A 20,805-nucleotide genomic window follows, 5' to 3' on the forward strand; every position below is an offset into this window, starting at 1 on the left:
AACTATAGAACATTTTTGAAAGAAAATTTTCCATTCTACAATTTTACTAATGACACTTTTCTCTATTAATCCAGTAGTTTTTGAGTTATACCTCAAAATGTGTCTTTTTAGTAAAAAAAATTGATTCGAGGTCAATTATTTATTTATTTTGTTAAAAGGTAGTTTCATTATTATTAAAGTTGGTATTTCTCTTGTGTCTAGCATTTTTTGTAAGGAGTCGTTATTGGTGAGACTTCTACTGGATGGGTGGGTAGCAATATTTGTTGTAACTTTTTTGCTGTTAAAGTTATCAAAATGAACTAAACATGATTCGAATAGAAACTAGTCAGAGTTTATTTGATGTTTCTATAGATTTTTTGAGAAATTATTACTTTTGCAGATAATCCGTAAATTTGGACCAGACAGTTTCCTTTTTCATTGTTTCCGAGCAGCTTTGACTATAACTCTTTTACTATTAAAGCTAGAAACATGATTTAAACGGCATTGGTTGACCACAGATTAAGGGTTTATTTTATGTTTAAATAAATTTTTTAAGAAATTATTAGTTCCGTAGATATTCTTGGAAATTAGGCCCGACGATTGCGTTTTTGATTGTTACTCAACAAAATTTACTATAACTTGTTTTTTGTTATAGCTAGAATGACAATTTAAACAGCAAACGCTAACGACGGATTAAGGGTTTGTTTTTGATATCGTTAATTTTTTTGAGAAATTATTAGTTTTTCAGATATTTGAGGAAATTAGATCCGACACTTGCATTTTTCCTTGTTACTTAACAAAATCTACTATAACTTATTTCCCTTAATAACTACAAAGATAATTTAAACGTAAATGGCTAACAAAGATCAAGGCTTTATTTCATGTTTTGGTAATTTTTTGAAAAATCACCTTATATTACTAGGTGTACTAGATTTCACTTTTTTTTTTAATAAAAAATCTGCAAACACTAATATGGAGGATTCTTAAGAATTTACTACAAGCCAAATGTCTGGGGGATATTAACAAAATAATCCAAGAGAATGAAACTATGAGATGAAAAATTACTTAAGTTGAAAATGATTTTTGGTTTTTTCCACAGTCCGTTTTTTAGGTGGTTTTTCATATTAAGGCAATTGTTCGGATTTTTCAAGTATTTTAAACTCATTTTTCATTTTATTTAGACAATTGAAGCTAGTTTAAAGGTTATTTTAGGCCTGTGAAATCGTTTTATATATATTTCATGCTCATATAATAAACCTTTAAAACACATATTCATTTTAAGCATTAGGAATGTTTTTTTAAATATTTTTTTTAGACATTATAGAATCGGTTATAACAATAAAACTTACAATAAAAGGTCCAATCAAATTTCCATAAAAACCCACACACGAAGCGAAAGAGAATAATTTAGGTACTAAAAACCCGAAAAGACAAAATTCCTAAACAAATCTACAAGAGATTTTATGCGGTACACGATTCTTTTACAACGGACTCGAGCGTAGTATGTTAAACGCCAAAATCCGATACCGCTCATGTAAATTTTGTATCCTTTTATCGCGGGCTTTTTTGTTTAATTTATCACCTGTTTCGATTCGGGGTTTCTTCATTTCAGATTTATGTGAATAATTTTGCCGAAAATTTTTTTTTTGGACTTTTGATGCAAAAAATCCCTTAAAAGTTTTGAATTTTTATACGAACTTTTTAAAGGATTAAAGAAGAATTTTCAAAAGTTGTTTCCACTACTCTTCGTTTATTTTTGGTCGATGCATGTCTAAAGGTTTCTTAAAAAATCATTAAAAAGCGAAACTGCCTTTTATATCACGTTTCTAACTATAATAGCAAAAAAGTTATAGCGCATCTAAGTTGTAGAGATTATGTGATATAAAAGATATAACGAATATCTATGCAACAAATAGTTTTCTAATAAATTTATAGGAACTTTAGAAAAAGTGTTATTTCTCTATATAACAATCTTCGAATCACCCACCTAGCTATAATAGCAAGGAAAATATATTAAATTTTGCCAGGCACTCACTCATTCGTCAAAATGGGGTAAAAGTGCACTTTTTTAGTTTCTACCGCATTTCACTCCTCACTCATGTCTTAAATCATTATAAAAAATTACATTTCTTACTTCGTTAATCCGTTTACAAACGACAAGTGTAATTTCATAGCAATCATGAATGATCCCAGGTCAAAAAAGAGGGTTAAAGTCCACTTTTTGATTTTCTACGGCATTTCACTCTTCATTGATGTATTGAATCATTTAAAAAAAATACTTTTCTTACTTTATTAATCCATTTACAAATGACAAGCATATTTTCCTAGGGGTCGTCAATGGATCTTGGGACTGAGATAAAGATTCATGTCAAAAAGATTGGTAAAAGTCCACTTTTTGACTTTCTACCGCTATTCACTCTTTACTGATGTATTGAATCATTTAAAAAAATTATTTTTTTTACTTCGTTGATCCGTTTAAAAAAGACAAGTGTAATTTCATAGCAATCATCAATGATTCCTGAATCAAGGATAAAGATTTAGGTCAAAAAAAGGGTAAAAGTCTACTTTTTGAGTTTCTACCGCATTTCACTCTTTACTAATATCTTGAACCATTTTTAAAAGTTTCTTTCCATACTTAAATAACTCGTTTACAAACGACAAGTATACGTTTATAGTGGTCGTCAATGATTCTGAGGTCTGAGATAATGATTCATGTCAAAAAAGAGGGTAAAAGTCAATTTTTTGAATTTCTACCGCATTTCACTCTTCATTTATGTATTGAATCATTTAAAAAAATTACTTTTTATACTTGAATAACTCGTTTACAAACGACCATTATAGGTTTATAGCGAACGTATTGATTCTAGGATCTAAGACAAAGATTCATGACAAAAAAGAGGGTAAAGGTCTACTTTTTGAATTTCTACCGCATTTCACTCTTCATTGATGTATTGAATCATTTAAACAAATTACTTCTCTTACTTTATTAATCCGTTTACAAATGACAAGCATAATTTCATAGAGGTCGTCAATGGATTCTAGGACTGAGATGAAAATTCATGTCAAAAAAAGAGGGTAAAAGTACATTTTTGAGTTTCTACCGAATTTCACTCTTCACTAATGCCTTAAATCATTTAAATAAAATAGTTTTCTAACTTCAATAATCTCTTTACAAGCACCAAGTATAATTGCATGGTGATCGTTAATGATTCCTGGATATGAGATAAAGATTCATGTTAAAAAAGAGGATAAAACTCAACTTTTTGACATTCTACCCTATCACTTCTCACTGGAGGTCTGGTGGGAAAAATGGAAAGAAAGATAGAAAGAAAATGTGCTATATTACGTAAGAATAATCTTGGGTACAAGCATCCTACAAGCTAAAAAAAAAAACAAAACAAAAATACAATTTAAAAAATTGACAAAACAATGAACAAAATTAAACACAAGAAGACCAAACTTTTTGAAAATACTTGAATTAAAGATAACTAAATAAAACAATCAATTACTAAATAAAAGTAAACTTGTTGACAAAACTAGAGAAGAAAAAAGGAAAAAAAAACTTTTCAACATGTCCAAGGTTAAAACCTATCATTAAAAAAGTCATCTAACTTATAATATGCCTTAGCCAATAAAAGCGTCTTTAATTCTCTTTTAAATTTCTTAACATCCGATATACATATGTCTAACACATAGAGGAACATGATTGTAAATTTTTTTACTTGTGTAAATTGATGAGTTTTTGGTAAGGGAAGACGTAGGAATAGGTAGGGGAACATCATTTACACGACGAGTCAAATGGCCAGTGTCAAAGGGTAGTTTGGGAATTTTGTGAATAAGAGCAGCTGTTTCTAAGATAAAGAGTGAAAAAAAAAATAGGATTTTTTCAGAAATGAAGAGGGGTTTGCAAGAATCTTTTAACTTAGCAGAACACAGGTATCTAACTGCTTTTTTTTGAATAACAAAGACAATGTTAAGTAGCCCCATTGGTTAAACCCCAAAAAGGCAAGCCATACCGAATATGAGATTCAATAAGTACACTGAACGTGCAACCACCCCTCCCAGCTCTTGTTTTGCCATTTTTACTGCAAAACATCCAGAAGATAATTTCCCAGTTAAAATTTAAATATGATCTTTAAACCGAAGGCGACCATCAATGGTAATTCCTAGGAACTTGCAGCACTCTTTATTCTGCAAGAGGGAATTTTCGTCAAACATCGGACCCTGAATATCGCACTTAAACCCCATAATAGACGTCTTTTTTACATTAAACACGAGCCTGTTGGAAGCACACCACCCTGATAAAATCTGAAGGTCTTCAAGCATACAAGTCTTAATATAATCAGAATTTTTATGGCTCCATAGTATGGTGGTATCATCAGCAAACTAAACCACCTTGCCCTGCAGTTTCAATGAACTCAAGTCATCCACATACAGTAAAAATAACAGTGGTCCCAACACTGAACTCTGGGGAACGCCGCATTTTAGGGATCTAGAAGCAGACAAACGCCCAGACACTGTAACCTTCTGAGTACGATTTGATAGATAGGACTCAAGCCATCGCAACGCTACGCCCCTAAAACCATATTTATCGAGCTTAGACAACAGTATTCCATGATCCACACAGTCAAATGCTTTGGATAGATCACAAAACACTGCCGCCGATGACTCTCCAGAATTCAAGGACACATAGACGCTTTCCAAAAAGCTAAAAACAGCATCATGAGTCTCTTTACCGGCTTGAAATCCAAACTGATTTGCAGACAAAATGCCATTATGATGTAAAAGGGACAAAATTATGCTTTTTGCAAATTTTTCAACTATCTTAGAGAGGGTAGACAAAATAGAAATGGGACGAAAATTACAAGGTTGATCCCAATCTCCTCCCTTATGAAGAGGGATAACCACTGCCTCTTTTAAACATGAAGGAAAAATGCCAATATGTAAAGAATTGTTTATGGCAGAAACTGAAGCATTTAAGGCTGAATCAGGCAAAAAGAGTAACAACCTCGAAGATATCCCATCAGCTCCAGATGATTTATGGTTTTTTAGGCGTTTGATTTCATTTTTTACTTCGGTAAGATCGACAGGATGAAAGAAAAATGAATGCTCAACCGACACTTGTTGAAGATAGTGTAAGGGATCAATGTTACTACGAATGCCCTTGAGCAAGATATTAGGTATATCACAATAATAGTCGTTTAAAATGTCAGGTCTTAACTCCGGTTCAGATACTTTTCTATGGCAATGTCTAAAATCATTAATAATCGACCAACACTCTTTTTGCCTATTTGATGGCATATTTAAGCGATCCCTATAATAATTAGATTTTGCTGCTTTAATTGTCTTTCTGTACAGACTACGGTATTTCTGATGATATACAAAGATATTTTCATTTGTGGTATATTTGCATAATTTAGTCAAAAAACGGAGGTTTTTAGGTGAAATTCTAAGGCCTCTTGTAACCCATGGTTTTCGTTTTTTAGTTTTAAGCCTCATTTTAGGGAAGCACTGATTGATCTTATCAAACAGAACTTGAAAAAATAAAGTAAGTGGGTCAGAAGCCGTTTCAAGTGCATTCCAAATTACCGAAGCTGTAGCAGCAGAAAAAGCATTGAAATTTCTCCTGCTGAAAATTCTTCACATATAATTGGATGAAGATAATACAGTATTATATGGCATTTTAGCAAGAATAGCTTCATGGTCGGATACCAGATGGGAGTACTGTGCATAAAACGTCATCAAAATTTGTACAGAAATAGTCAATTGTAGTTGCAGATGAAGAAGTTATTCGTGTGGGAGAAAGAACGTGCATTTTCAAGTCGTAAGAATTTAAAATACTTAAAAGAGAAGTACGTGGCAAGGTTTCCTCAATGTAGTTGATATTAAAGTCACCAGCCAATCTAACCTTAGAGTGTAGGGACAACTAGGATAAAAGAGAATCAAGTTTGTCCAAAAACATAGCAATATCTCCTGTAGGTGACCTATAAACACAAAGAATATATAAATTAAAACGCTTACAAAAAGAAAGAGAGAATTCAAAAACATTCTCTAACAGAAGATTATCATACTTATCAATATAATATAATGGAAACTCTAAGAAGTCGTAATACTGGAACTACCTGGAAAAAAAATTCTTTTCCTGAATTTTTTTGGTAAGTTAGGAGGATATTCTGGAACTAGAATAGTTCTTCTAGGCAGTTGACATAATTTCCTAAATTTCCAGATTTTTGGAGTCAGTTAACATCTGGTATGAAAAATTATTGTAAAAAGTGAGAAAAATCTTCCACTGCATATAAGTAATAAATTATACCTTATTTTCAAATTGTTTAGTGAGTCATGAGCATCATTCTTCCATGCAGTTGACATAGTTTATTTTTCACTTTTCATTACCTCCCTAAAACATGCTTCAAGAGTAATGTGGTTCTTTTACAAACGTTATTTTTTTGACGTATTTAGGCCAAAGACGTAAGAACCAAGAGAGCATCATTTCATAAAATTTTAAAATGCGTATAGATGCTCAAAACAAATAAAAAAATATTTCAGGACCTAATACAACTACTTGAAAAAAATTCAAACTAGCATCGATTACTTAGAAAAAAAGATAAGTTTTTCGAGAGTCTTAAGCGTATCCAAAAAACACTTTAATTTATTCAAAAAATGCTTTCAATTGCAAACTGTTTGAAAATATTGTCATGTAGGTTCTGATTGGAGAGCGCCTTTATATAAGTTTCTAATACCCACATATCTTTTTGTACAGTGTGAGAATCACCCTGGAGAATGTCTGAAGAATATTAAAATATCGGTGTGGCAACAGGGCTTCGCACCAACTTTCATCCAAGACATTATTAATTCGCACCGAAAGTCGCGGTACTCTCGTATCGATCAGCGTAGAGTCTGGAAGTCGCGACGGTTCTTTTTTTCTCCGGATCTGTTTTCCACGATGGCGGCGTCTACTACTTGTGATCCTACTTGCGAATTTCGCGTGGAATTCAGTGGAAGAGTCAACATTATCAATAAGCGTTCGACTTTTGTGCCGCGAGTGTCAAAAATATCATGAAAATTTCCATAAAGTTGCCAGTTAAATTTCGTCTTAAATCCAGGTAAATTCGTGCAGGTTTTTTTTTATCTTATTAAAATGCCAGCCTTATTAGGTACTAATTTTAGAAATTTAAATAAAGATAAGAATGGAATTTCACTTAACACTATTTCAAGTGGAATATTTGGAGTGTATTCAACCAGTTTTAAGCTTATAAGTATATTTGAAATCTGGTTTCTCTTATGTTTATTATATAAGCAAGAAAATTATGCCACTCATAGAAAACCCGAATATTTCTGTAGAATAAGTTAAACTCTCTCTTATTAGTGTTTTAGGTCTAATGATTTTTAATCAAATATAAGTTTATTTCAAGTTATTAAGCAAAAACCCTTAGTGTCATGCAGCAAGAGTCTGCTGACGTGAACTAGAATTTAAATGATGAGAACTCATGAATGGTTGATTGCATAAAAATAATTTGAATAGAATTTTATAGATCTCATTAATTCTATAATTTTGGTCAATATGATCATGATAGTAGGTCAATTGTGAAAGAAGATATAAGCAATTTTCCTATCTTAACCTTCTTCAATAAGATATTTAGCCTAAAATCTAACATATCTCCAATAGTATTGAATTTAGAGAAAAACAGTAACTAGTAACATTCAAGAGAAAATGATTATCAATGAAAAGATGTTTGTTTGATGTTTCTAGCATTTGCAGATTAGAAGTTATCAATCAAAAACCTCCAGTGTAACGCAGCAAGAACTTGCTGACGTAAAGCAAAATTTAAATGATGATATCTCATTAAAAATTCATTCCATTAAAATAATTTTAATATAATCTCGTAGATAATTACTCATCCTTTAACTTTGTTTATAATACTTATGGCAGTATTTCGATTATCCAAGAAGATAGATGCAATCTTCATATCCTAGCCTCTTTGGATATGACATTCCTTCTAATATCTGCTATATCTTTAAAAATACGGGATTTAGAAGTCAGGTAGTCATTATTAATATTAAAGAGCAAATCATTATTAATCAAACGTTGTTTATTTCATAACTCTAGCATGAGTAGATAAGAAGTTATCAACCAGAAACCTCCAGTGTAACGCAGCAAGAGCTTGCTGACGTGGCGCAAAATTTAAATGATAAAATCTCATTAATGGTTCATTTTATAAAAATAATTTTAATATAATGTGGTAGATAATCACCTATTCTTTAACTTTATTTATAATACTTATAGTAGTTAATAGACTATCTAAGAAGATAGAAGCAATCTTCATATCCTAGCCTCCTTGGATATGACATTCCTTCTAATATCTACTATATCTTTAAAAATACGGGATTTAGAAGTCAAGTAGTCATGATCAATATTTAAGAATAAATCATTATTAATCAAACGGAGTTTATTCCATAACTCTAGCAAGATTAGATGAAAAGTTATCAGCCAAAAACCAGCAGTGTCATGCAGCAAGAGCTTGCTGACGTGGCGCAAAATTCAAATGATGATATCTCATGAACGGTGGATTTTATAAAAATAATTTTGATAGAATGTGGTAGATAATCATTTATTCTTCAATTTTGTTTATAACACATATAACAGTATATCGACTATCAAAGAAGATAGAAGCAGTTTTTATATCCTAGCCTCCTTGAACAGAACATTCCCTCTAATATGTGACATATCTTCAAAAGTATGAGATGTAGAAGTCCAGTAGTCATTAGCATTATTTAAGAATAAATCATTGTTAATCAAACAGAGTTTATTTTATAACTTTAGCATGAGCAGATGAAAAGTTATCAACCAGGAACCCCCAGTGTAACGCAACAAGAGCTTGCTGACGTGGCGCAAAATTCAAATGATGATATCTCCTGAGCGGTGGGCTGTATAAAAATAATTTTGATAGAATGTGGTAGATAATCATTTATTCTTCAATTTTGTTTATAATACATATGACAGTATATCGACTATCAAAGAAGATAGAAGCAGTTTTTATATCCTAGCCTCCTTGAACAGGACATTCCCTCTAATATCTGACATATCTTCAAAAGTATGAGATAAAGAAGTCCAGTAGTTATTATTATTATTTAAGAATAAGCCATTGTTAATCAAACAGAGTTTATTCCATAACTCTAGCATGAGCAGATGAAAAGTTATCAACCAGTAACCCCCAGTGTAACGCAACAAGAGCTTGCTGACGTGGCGCAAAATTCAAATGATGATATCTCATGAACGGTGGATTGTATAAAAATAATTTTGATAGAATGTGGTAAATAATCATTTATTCTTCAATTTTGTTTATAACACATATGACAGTATATTGACTATCAATGAAGATAGAAGCAGTTTTTATATCCTAGCCTCCTTGAACAGGACATTCCCTCTAATATCTGACATATCTTCAAAAGTATGAGATAAAGAAGTCCAGTAGTTATTATTATTATTTAAGAATAAGCCATTGTTAATCAAACAGAGTTTATTCCATAACTCTAGCATGAGCAGATGAAAAGTTATCAACCAGTAACCCCCAGTGTAACGCAACAAGAGCTTGCTGACGTGGCGCAAAATTCAAATGATGATATCTCATGAACGGTGGATTGTATAAAAATAATTTTGATAGAATGTGGTAAATAATCATTTATTCTTCAATTTTGTTTATAACACATATGACAGTATATTGACTATCAATGAAGATAGAAGCAGTTTTTATATCCTAGCCTCCTTGAATAGGACATTCCCTCTAATATCTGACATATCTTCAGAAGTATGGGATGTAGAAGTCTAGTAATCATAATCAATATTTAAGAATAACTCATTGTTAATCAAACAGACTTTATTCCATAACTCTAGCATAAGCAGATCTAAAGTTATCAACCAAAAACCAGCACTGTAATGCAGCAAGAGCTTGCTGACGTAAAGCAAAATTTAAATGATGATATCTCATAAACTGTTAATTCTATAAAAATAATTTTAATAGAATGTGGTAGATAATCATTTATTCTTCAATATTGTTTATAATACATATGACAGTGTATCGACTATCAAAGAAGATAGAAGCAGTTTTTATATCCTAGCCTCCTTGAACAGGACATTCCCTCTAATATCTGACATATCTTCAAAAGTATGAGATGTAGAAGTCCAGTAGTCATTATCATTATTTAAGAATAAGCCATTGTTAATCAAACAGAGTTTATTCCATAACTCTAGCATGAGCAGATGAAAAGTTATCAACCAGTAACCCCCAGTGTAACGCAACAAGAGCTTGCTGACGTGGCGCAAAATTCAAATGATGATATCTCATGAACGGTGGATTGTATAAAAATAATTTTGATAGAATGTGGTAAATAATCATTTATTCTTCAATTTTGTTTATAACACATATGACAGTATATTGACTATCAATGAAGATAGAAGCAGTTTTTATATCCTAGCCTCCTTGAATAGGACATTCCCTCTAATATCTGACATATCTTCAGAAGTATGGGATGTAGAAGTCTAGTAATCATAATCAATATTTAAGAATAACTCATTGTTAATCAAACAGACTTTATTCCATAACTCTAGCATAAGCAGATCTAAAGTTATCAACCAAAAACCAGCACTGTAATGCAGCAAGAGCTTGCTGACGTAAAGCAAAATTTAAATGATGATATCTCATAAACTGTTAATTCTATAAAAATAATTTTAATAGAATGTGGTAGATAATCATTTATTCTTCAATATTGTTTATAATACATATGACAGTGTATCGACTATCAAAGAAGATAGAAGCAGTTTTTATATCCTAGCCTCCTTGAACAGGACATTCCCTCTAATATCTGACATATCTTCAAAAGTATGAGATGTAGAAGTCCAGTAGTCATTATCATTATTTAAGAATAAGCCATTGTTAATCAAACAGAGTTTATTCCATAACTCTAGCATGAGCAGATGAAAAGTTATCAACCAGGAACCCCCAGTGTAACGCAACAAGAGCTTGCTGACGTGGCGCAAAATTCAAATGATGATATCTCATGAACGGTGGATTGTATAAAAATAATTTTGATAGAATGTGGTAAATAATCATTTATTCTTCAATTTTGTTTATAACACATATGACAGTATATCGACTATCAATGAAGATAGAAGCAGTTTTTATATCCTAGCCTCCTTGAACAGGACATTCCCTCTAATATCTGACATATCTTCAAAAGTATGAGATAAAGAAGTCCAGTAGTTATTATTATTATTTAAGAATAAGCCATTGTTAATCAAACAGAGTTTATTCCATAACTCTAGCATGAGCAGATGAAAAGTTATCAACCAGTAACCCCCAGTGTAACGCAACAAGAGCTTGCTGACGTGGCGCAAAATTCAAATGATGATATCTCATGAACGGTGGATTGTATAAAAATAATTTTGATAGAATGTGGTAAATAATCATTTATTCTTCAATTTTGTTTATAACACATATGACAGTATATTGACTATCAATGAAGATAGAAGCAGTTTTTATATCCTAGCCTCCTTGAACAGGACATTCCCTCTAATATCTGACATATCTTCAAAAGTATGAGATGTAGAAGTCCAGTAGTCATTATCATTATTTAAGAATAAATCATTGGTAATCAAACAGAGTTTATTCCATAACTCTAGCATGAGTAGATAAGAAGTTATGAACCAGAAACCCCCCAGTGTAACGCAGTAAGAGCTTGCTGACTTGGCGCAAAATTTAAATGATGATATCTCATGAACGGTTTATTCTATAAAAATAATTTTGATAGAGTGTGGTAGCTAACGACCTATTTTTCAACTTTGTTCATAATACTTATGACAGTATATCGACTATCAAAGAAGATAGAAGCAATTTTCCTATCCTAACCTCTTTGAATGAGACATTTAGCTTATAATCGAACATATCTTTAATAGTATTGAACTTAGGGTACAATAGTAATTACTAGCATTTAAAGGTAAATTATTTTCAACCAAACTAATTTTATTTAATGATTCTAGTTTTAGTAGAGTAGATGCAATCAACGAAAAACCCCAAGTGCCATGTCTGAAGAACGGTAGATTCTATAAAAATTAAATTTATGAATCGTAGGTAATTATGTGATCTTCAACTTTGATTATATTGGTCATGATACCGATATTACCTTAACTATCAAAGAGCTTATGGGCAATTTTTGTGTCTTACTCCATTTGTAGGTATTTATATAATCTTGAGACGATGATAAGAAAACGATTAAAAGAAACAAAATAAAATACTCACTATATCTTAGTAGAAGTGATTTTGGATGAATCGAGATAGCAAGGAGTCTGTACTTTAAGAGTTTGGTTTTAATAGTAAAAACTAAACCAAATTTCATCAAATAGAAATCGAAAAAGGCATCTAGACCATAGATTGGACCTCGAATATTACGAAAACAAAATTCTTTATTAAAGTAATTAATGGAAAGTTTAAAGATTTAAGATTACAAACCTAGAAGCTGAGCTATTATGAAATAGACGATTTGCACAAACTACCAGAACCTACAGGGAAAAAGATATATGCGAGTTTTGATTTTATTTGTAGAAATAAGTGTTTTTAAGCTGCTACATCTAGAAACAGCTTTGCCATGGAATAAACAATATAGATTCAGACTTAGTTCTTTGAATTGATGAAAAACCTAGAAGAAGATCTGCATAGTCTGCCTTGAATAAAAAAAGTTACTTTTTGCTTGTATACCTAGAATAAGATATATCGAACGTATATGCAAATTTTATTACAACCTACTTACATTTACATGGATTTCAGGAAAAAAGAATCATCGTCATGACTTACATTGGAATTTTCAAAGTGTCGAAACTCACTATATATAATGTACAAGAATATGTGCTTTAACCTTATAAGGAGTGGTGGTGGTGGTAATCCGATAAAATGTTTATATATTAATAATTTTCATATAAAATCAGCCGGATTTCTTAATTTTCTATTTAAAGTGTCACAGTGATAATGCCTAATAAGTACAACCGGTGAGTGACAAAAAAATTCATCTATGTACATACCGTTTTTATTTGAATGTCGAGATATCCGGTATTGCACTCGTGGTTGTTATTGTTGTTAATGTCTGAAACCTAAACAAACAAATTTATTATAAATTGATTGAGTTGATGTTATTGATTATTAAATAAATAAATAAATAATAAATTTTTTTTTGTTTCAGAAAATTAAAGCTACCAGTAAAGGCCTTTCAAGCATTCCTACTTATTATGGTAAGTACCCGGGTTTACTACCCAAATTAAAAAAAAAATAATTAAATATTCTACGAACGAGTATTATTATATGCTGAAACCCGCCTCTTGACATGGTGAAATTAAAACGATAATCGGCAATTAGTTTTTAATAAAGCGATTATATTTTGTATTAAAATTTTTTTAATTGGTATCGGTGCATTCAGGTAGGAAGAGAAAAAAGTCAAGGAAAACCAAGAATTTTGCGGGTGGCATTTTTTTTGGTTAATATACAAAGTGGTATAGTTAAGTCCTCCTTATAGATAAATGATTTCTATAATTCGCATATTCTGAATAAAAAGTCGAGGTTTAGCCTATTCTGAGACATGTATCCTGGACGCAGTTTAAAATTAGGCAAATAATTATTATGAAATGAGTGTTTTCGTACGTAATCATATAAACCACAATAGAAAAACACAATTTTAGAATGAGACCAAGGATACTACAGAACTGAGACAAGGATATGTCCGAAAGACTGCTTAAAAAGTCGAGATTTTGCCTCGTCTGAGACCTATATCTTGAATGCAGTTTAAAAATAAGCAAAGAATTATTATAAAATGAGTGTTTTCGTACGTAATTATATAAACCACAATAGAAAAACACAATTTTAAAACGAGATCGAGGATACTACAGAACTGAGACAAGGATATGTCCGAAAATCCGCTTAAAAATTCGAGATTTTGCCTCTTCTGAGACGTATATCCTAGACGCATATTGAAAATATCCAAAGAATTATTATAAACTGAGTGTTTTCATCTTTAATTGGTTAAACCACAATAGAAAAACGCAAATTTAGAATGATACCGAGGATATTACAGAACTGAGACAAGGATTTGTCCAAAAAACTGGTAATTAAGACCACTTGTGAATTCTGATAAAGCAAATTTGTTTTTTTTTTTAATGAGGAAAACTTAGTTTTCAACTCATCACTTAGTCTTCGCCTTTAATTTTTTAATTTGAAGCCATTTGCTATTGATACCAGGCAGTTGACAATTTCCAATTTTTTCCAAAAGAGTTAAAATAATTTTTTAACTTTTCCAGGCAGTTGAATCTAGTTTTAATTTGTTTAACTTAATTTACTGTTCAATCAACTTTATGTCATTCTTTTTATTACCACTTCTCGCCTTCTTTCTCATTTTTTTCTTCATCTTCTTCTTTTTCCGATAGTCTTTACTGTTCTTCTTTCTTCTCACTACTTATCGTTTTTCTCCTTCTGTCCATGCCTTCCTGTATCCTCTTTATTCCAATTAACTATTTCCGACATTTTCAAGAAAACTTATTTAATTCTATTAGATTACCAGATTATAAAGATATAAGTGCATTGAAGTTGGATAATCTTAACGAAGCTGCAAGAAACCAAGTGAACCTTAAAATATAACATTGACCACACGTTATAGTCGAACTATTGATGATGAACCAATTTATGTTAAATCATAAAGATTTCCTCATATTGACAAAAACAAAGACAAAGAAAAGATCAGAATTATATCAAATGATGAAATAATCCAGGACAGTGTTAGTCTATGATTCACTACAATCTAATTATTTCCAAAGAAACCTAATTAGGTGGAGAGTAGTTCTGTATGATCGAAAATTAATTAATAAAACAGTTTGAAGTCGATTTTTATTACCAAACATTTATATGATCTTTTGTATCAATTGCGCAAATAACAATATTGTTCAAATTTGAGGGTTTGCACAAAATTAAAATGACAACATGAAACACTTTTCTTTTTCTTTACTTATGTATGCCTTCCATTTTCTTTCCTTATTTATTTTTATTCCCCTGTTGATAAACGGATTAACTGCACTTAGATTAACCTAATATATTTTGGGAATCCAATATTTATAATTTTTCCTTAATCGGATCATCAAATATTGCACGGCTACATACCAAGTGTAATGTAAGCAAACTCGAGTGCCTCACCTCCTCTTACTATTATTCAGCCATCACAAAAATCATTTTATTTATAGGTGTTTATGATTGATTGATAAACAATTAATGTGATTTTTTACGTCTAGTATTTGAATTGTTTTTCAATAAAATATTTTGCAATTATCAACAATGACTCCTTAATTTATCCAGGTCGATGTTCATTTTTGAGTGTTGTTCGTGTAATTTCAGGTGATTTGTCAACAGTGCAGCCTCATCAACGGCCAACTAAGATGTTTCGGGCCCGTATGGAAAACCAACGTATTTAATATCGACAATGGCTTAGTCTACGTCAACAAAGTCAGCAAGCAAATATTCATCAATAAAAGTAAGTGGAAAAATTATCACTAAAAGTAAATGATAAATTTTAATTTAGGATATAATTTGATTGTTCCAGGTGATTCGAGCGACTCGTTTCTGTACAAAATCTCCACCCCATTGAACGCGAAAAAACGCGGATTTCATCCGAAATTCCATCGGAATCCCCTTAGGGCCGAGGAAAGTCATGCTTTTTACCTATTTGATCCGCACACGAGGACCTTTATTTGTTGGAAGAACGTGAACGGTACCATGAGTGCTATGGTGAGTACATTTCTTACCTATATATTTACAATGTCTAGTAATGCCCTTCTAGTAACGTTTCGATAAGTTAAATAAAAAGTGCGATGATAAAGTATTTTAGCAGGATTAAACGTGACAGGATCGACCAGAAACGGTAATAAAACAGCTATAATTGAAAAGTCGCAGGAAAAAAAAATAATTAGAAGCAAAATTCCAATAAACCCTTGACAAACTACGGTAGAAATATGAATGTCACAAAGAGAATCAATATAATTTCTGAGGAAATTTGCTATTTGAAATCATACTTAGGTTTGAATAAATGCCTTATTATAACTTGTCCACAGACCACTTAATTATAAGACACTTATAATAAGAGAAATACCTAGAGCCTATTTACGTGATCTTTAAGGTGAAATTGTTGAATTTGTGAAAACGAACTTGGATATTACTGTATCTTAAATCGATATTACGGTATCGATAAATTCATGTCCATTTATGTACGCTATAGGGTAAACTGTGATTGGCCACTGAAGAACCATTTAAATATTTAGGTTTATAGAAATATTTTTTTATTCTAAATTATTGATACTTTTCAACTAATTAAATAAGATTAATATTAGGGACAAAATTGTATCTAAAGGTTAAATTTATAGTGATTGTTCAGTCCATTTCAGGACGATACCACTGGTTCGTATAAGTAAATAAACGAAAAGAGAATAACCTCCTAGATTTTAAACAAACAGGAGGCTTAACATTAATCAACTAATTTATTTTTAAAAAAATAACAGGTTTAAAGGTAGCTCTATTTATTTTTCCCGCATTTCCATTATCTTTATATTTCTGCATCGGCAAATTTGGCGTGAATTCACATTTTTTTGATTGATTCTCTTTATACAATAAATATGATATGTTCTATTACAAATTTTACTATATATAGTTAGAGTTATATTGTTTATACAAATAAAACATAATTTTCCAACTGCAGATTTCTTGTAACAAAATTCATTAAATTAAAAAAGTTGATGGTCACTTTTACTGTCGCCAAATACCTTTCTGACAACCTGTTCCTTATGCGTGTCTTCCTTTAAGTATATATGGTCCTGGATCAGTAAAATTGCACTGGAAGAATCTAAATTCATTTGAAAATTTTCTTTATTTTTATCTCAATTTTAACAACATTTTTTATCTATGAAATTTTGATTCATTTCTATCAAAATTTTTATGTTTTGTTTATTTTTTCTTTTGTATTTCCCATTTTCTTTTTTCAGATGCTTTTCAAGGCTTTTGACCTTATCCAAGCTTACAATTTTCCCTTGTCTTTTAATTTGTTGACCCTTTCGAATAATTGCTTAATACATTAAATCTTTTTTTTTGCAAATTCCATTATGTTCTTGATCATATGAATAAACCATAAACAATTTAAATAAATACTACTAGGTATTTGAAATAATATTTAAGGACTATCAGGCTTGTCTTGCAATTTCTAATTCTGTTTAATTTTCATTGCATTTTACGCTTACGGATTCGTTCAGTTTGTAATTCAGGCGATTGAAATAATTAGTTATTTTATTCTAGGCATTTGGGGTTATTTTTACTGTCCTGTCCAGGAATTTAAAGCATTTTTCATATTTTCCACGTATAAATTTGCTTATATTCCAGGATATAAAAGTCAATCCCATAAATTTTAAAGAAATGCCAAATGGTTGAACCGCTGTTTTACTACCGCTGATTTCTTGTAACTTTAAATTTATTGAAGAGATGTTGGCATATTTTTTATTTCAGGCTTTGGGAACTGTTTTTCATATGCCTTCCACGTTATAAAAAATGATTAGTTATTTTATCTTTTAGCATTAAAGCTTCTTTTTGATTATATTCCTTTGGTTTGATTATAGGTATTTTGACAGCATTTTTTTATGTCTTTGTCCAGAAAAATCAAGCATTTTTCATATTTTTCACGTATAAATTTGCTTATATTCCAGGATATAAAAGTCAGCCATAAAAATTTTAAGGACATTTCAAGTATTTGAAATATTGTTTTAATACTGTTGGTTTCTTGTAATTTTTAATTTTATTTTAGGCATTTCAGCTTATTTTTAATTTTATTCCTTTGTTTTGATTAGAGATATTTTGGCATCATTCTTGATGTTTTTGTCAAAGAATTTTAAATTGTTTTTATATTTTTTCTACATATATAAAAAATGTACATATATTCTAAAATTTAAAGTCATATACAGAAATTGTAAAGAAAATTCCACTTATTAAAGATGCTATTTATTTTATTGTTATTTTGGTCCAGGAATTTGACGCATTGTTCTATTTTTCATGCACAAAAATTACTTTTACTTATACTTTACATTTTACAAATAATTAAACAAATTCCCGATAATTGAAATAATGTGTTAGGACTTCCAGACATTTTGACGTCATTTTTAAATTCTTTATTGAGGATCTTAAACGGTTTCTTACTGTTTTCTACATATACATATAAAATGCTATAATAGAATTTTGCAGAAATTTCAGCTATTTGAAGAAAATTCTGAATTTCATTCCAGGTTTATGAAGATATTTCCAAAAATGTTCAACTAAATTCTAGATATTTGAAATGATTTTACGCATTTGCGGTTATTTTCAGTTTTATTCCAGGCATCATCTTTCACGTGTTTGTCCAGGAATTTTAAGTTTATTTTACAATTTCTGTATAAATAAACTTAAATATACATAAAATTTTAGTTTTTTAAGGAAATTATCAATTATTTTAGGTTTTTAATTTTATTTTAATGTTATTTTCAAAAATTTTAAGAAAATTCGTAAAGATCCAGAGGTAAAAAGGCTTTTTGTAATTTAAAATTTTATTCCAAGGCATTTTAATTTAATTCATTTGCATTCCTACAACGTCCTATGGAACACATTCTAAATTTAACTTTTGACCTAATATTAGGATTCAGAATACACTCATGACATTCTGAGCAAGAATGAGCAGTTCATACCCAATTCAGCACACTTCTTTTTCAACTGTTAAAAACCCAAGTTTTTAGGTGCTGAATGAAATTTTGATTTTTTCCTGTCAGCATTTTTTTTTAAATTTTCTTTCGAAATTGTTTTGCCTTTTGTTTTGCCAACTTTCTTTTTTCAGTTGCTTTTCAAACGCTTTTGAGCTTATCCAAGCTTATAATTTTCCCTCTTTTTTTCTTTTGTTGACCCACTATTTAATAAATTAAATCCTTTTTGTTTGCGAATTCCAGATGTTCTTGATCATAATTATGAATAAACCATAGACAATTTAAATAAATACCAGGTATTTGAAATAATATTTGAGGACTATCAGGCTTCTCTTGCAATTTCTAATTCTGTTTAATTTTCATTGCATTTTACGCTTACGGAATCGTTTAGTTTGTAATTCAGGCGATTAAAATAATTAGTTATTTTATTCCAGGAATTTGGCGTCTTTGTCCTAGAATTTTAAATTTTTTCTACGTTTAATTTTGCTTACATTCCAGGATATAAAAGTCAATTCCATATATTTTAAATAAATTTCAGATGTTTAACACCCTATTTTAATACTCCTGGTTTCTTGTAATTTTTAATTTTATTCCAGGCATGTTGACGTAATTTTTATTCCAGGCTTTTCAAAGCGTTTTTTATAAGCTTGCTTTCAACGTTATAAAAATAATTAATTATTTTATTTTAGGCATTTGAGCTTTTTTCTAATTTTTTTTCTTTTAATTTATAGGTATTTTGGCAAAATTTTTGATGTGTTTGTCCAAGAATTTCAAATTGTTTTTAAATTTTTTCCACGTAAAATTTGAAGTCATATGCAAAAATTGTAAAGAAAATTCCACCTATTAAAGATGTTATTTATTTTGTTGTTATTTTTATTATTTGGAACCAGGAATTTGACGTATTGTTCTATTTTTCATGCACAAAAATTACTTTTACTTATACCTTACATTTTACAAATAATTCAACAAATTCCAAGTAGTTGAAATAATGTGTTAAGACTTCCAGATATTTGAACTTTTTTGTTATTTTATTCCAAGAATTTCAGTTCATTTTCAATTTTATGCCAGACATTTTGACGTAATTTTTAAATTCTTCGTTCAGAATTTTAAACGGTTTCTTACTGTTTTCTACATATATATAAAATTCTATTAAAGGATTTTGCAGAATCATTCCAAGATATTTCCAAAAATGTTAAATATATTCCAGATATTTGAAATAGTTCCACGCATTTACGGTTATTTTTAGTTTTATTCCAGGCAACATCTTTCATGTGTTTGTCCAGGAATTTTAAGTTTTTTTTACATTTTCTGTATAAATAAACTTAAATATAAATAAAATTTTGTTTTTTAAGGAAATTATAAATTTTATTTCATTATGAGGTCATTTTCATTTCATTCTAAGCTTTTGAAACCCTTTCGTATATCTTCTACGCAGTCGGAATAATTAGTTATTTTATTCCAAGCATTTTGGCCTCTTTTTAGATATTTTATTCAGGAATTTCAAGCGCTTTTTATGGTTTTGAGATATATAAATAAAAAATAATTATTTTTTCCAGAAATTCTAGGAATTTGAAAATTTAGTATAAACGCTTTTTGTAATTTGAAATTTTATTCCAGACATTTAGACGTCGTTTTAAATTAATTCATTTGCATTCCTACAACGTCCTATTGAACACATTCCAGATTTAAACTCTGACTTAACAGTAGGATTCAGAATACACTCATGACATTCTGAGCTAGAATGAGTTCAGCACACTTCTTTTTTAACGGTTAAAAACCCATTTTTTTTAGGTGCTGAATCTAATGGCAGAATGTCAGGCTTTAGGTTAGTTTCAAGTATATTTACTTCAAAAGTGTTGGAGTTTCATTTATGTCTTTAACTATCACATCTTCTGTGAATTCTGTACATTCAAATAATGTATTTTGATAAAATAGTTTGTCTATCGGTCAAGTGTATCCATGTTTGCTGAATTTTCGTCTGGTGTTTTGGAGTTGCTGCTATGCCAATCACTTGCATATAGTAGAATATGTAGTTTATT

At 30.1% G+C, this 20,805-nt stretch overlaps 1 protein-coding gene and 1 long non-coding RNA gene across 5 annotated transcripts in view; one reads left to right on the plus strand and one right to left on the minus strand.

Moving 5' to 3' along the window:
• The window catches only part of LOC126733755 (uncharacterized), a 196,204-nt gene that overhangs the window by 164,476 nt on the left and 10,923 nt on the right, over nt 1-20,805 (plus strand). For all 3 annotated transcript variants that reach the window (XM_050437149.1, XM_050437150.1, XM_050437148.1), the window contains exons 2-4: nt 13,207-13,255; nt 15,399-15,534; nt 15,604-15,788. In XM_050437149.1, the coding sequence (XP_050293106.1) occupies nt 13,207-13,255; nt 15,399-15,534; nt 15,604-15,788 (370 nt within the window). The remainder of the gene's footprint in view (nt 1-13,206; nt 13,256-15,398; nt 15,535-15,603; nt 15,789-20,805) is intronic.
• LOC126733757 (uncharacterized) overlaps nt 1-20,805 on the minus strand; it is a 157,746-nt gene that overhangs the window by 67,082 nt on the left and 69,859 nt on the right. For both annotated transcript variants that reach the window (XR_007659854.1, XR_007659853.1), the window contains exon 2: nt 13,049-13,117. This is a non-coding gene — a long non-coding RNA (uncharacterized LOC126733757). The remainder of the gene's footprint in view (nt 1-13,048; nt 13,118-20,805) is intronic.

Source organism: Anthonomus grandis, chromosome 3, assembly GCF_022605725.1.
Source record: "Anthonomus grandis grandis chromosome 3, icAntGran1.3, whole genome shotgun sequence".
Lineage (NCBI taxonomy): Eukaryota > Metazoa > Arthropoda > Insecta > Coleoptera > Curculionidae > Anthonomus > Anthonomus grandis.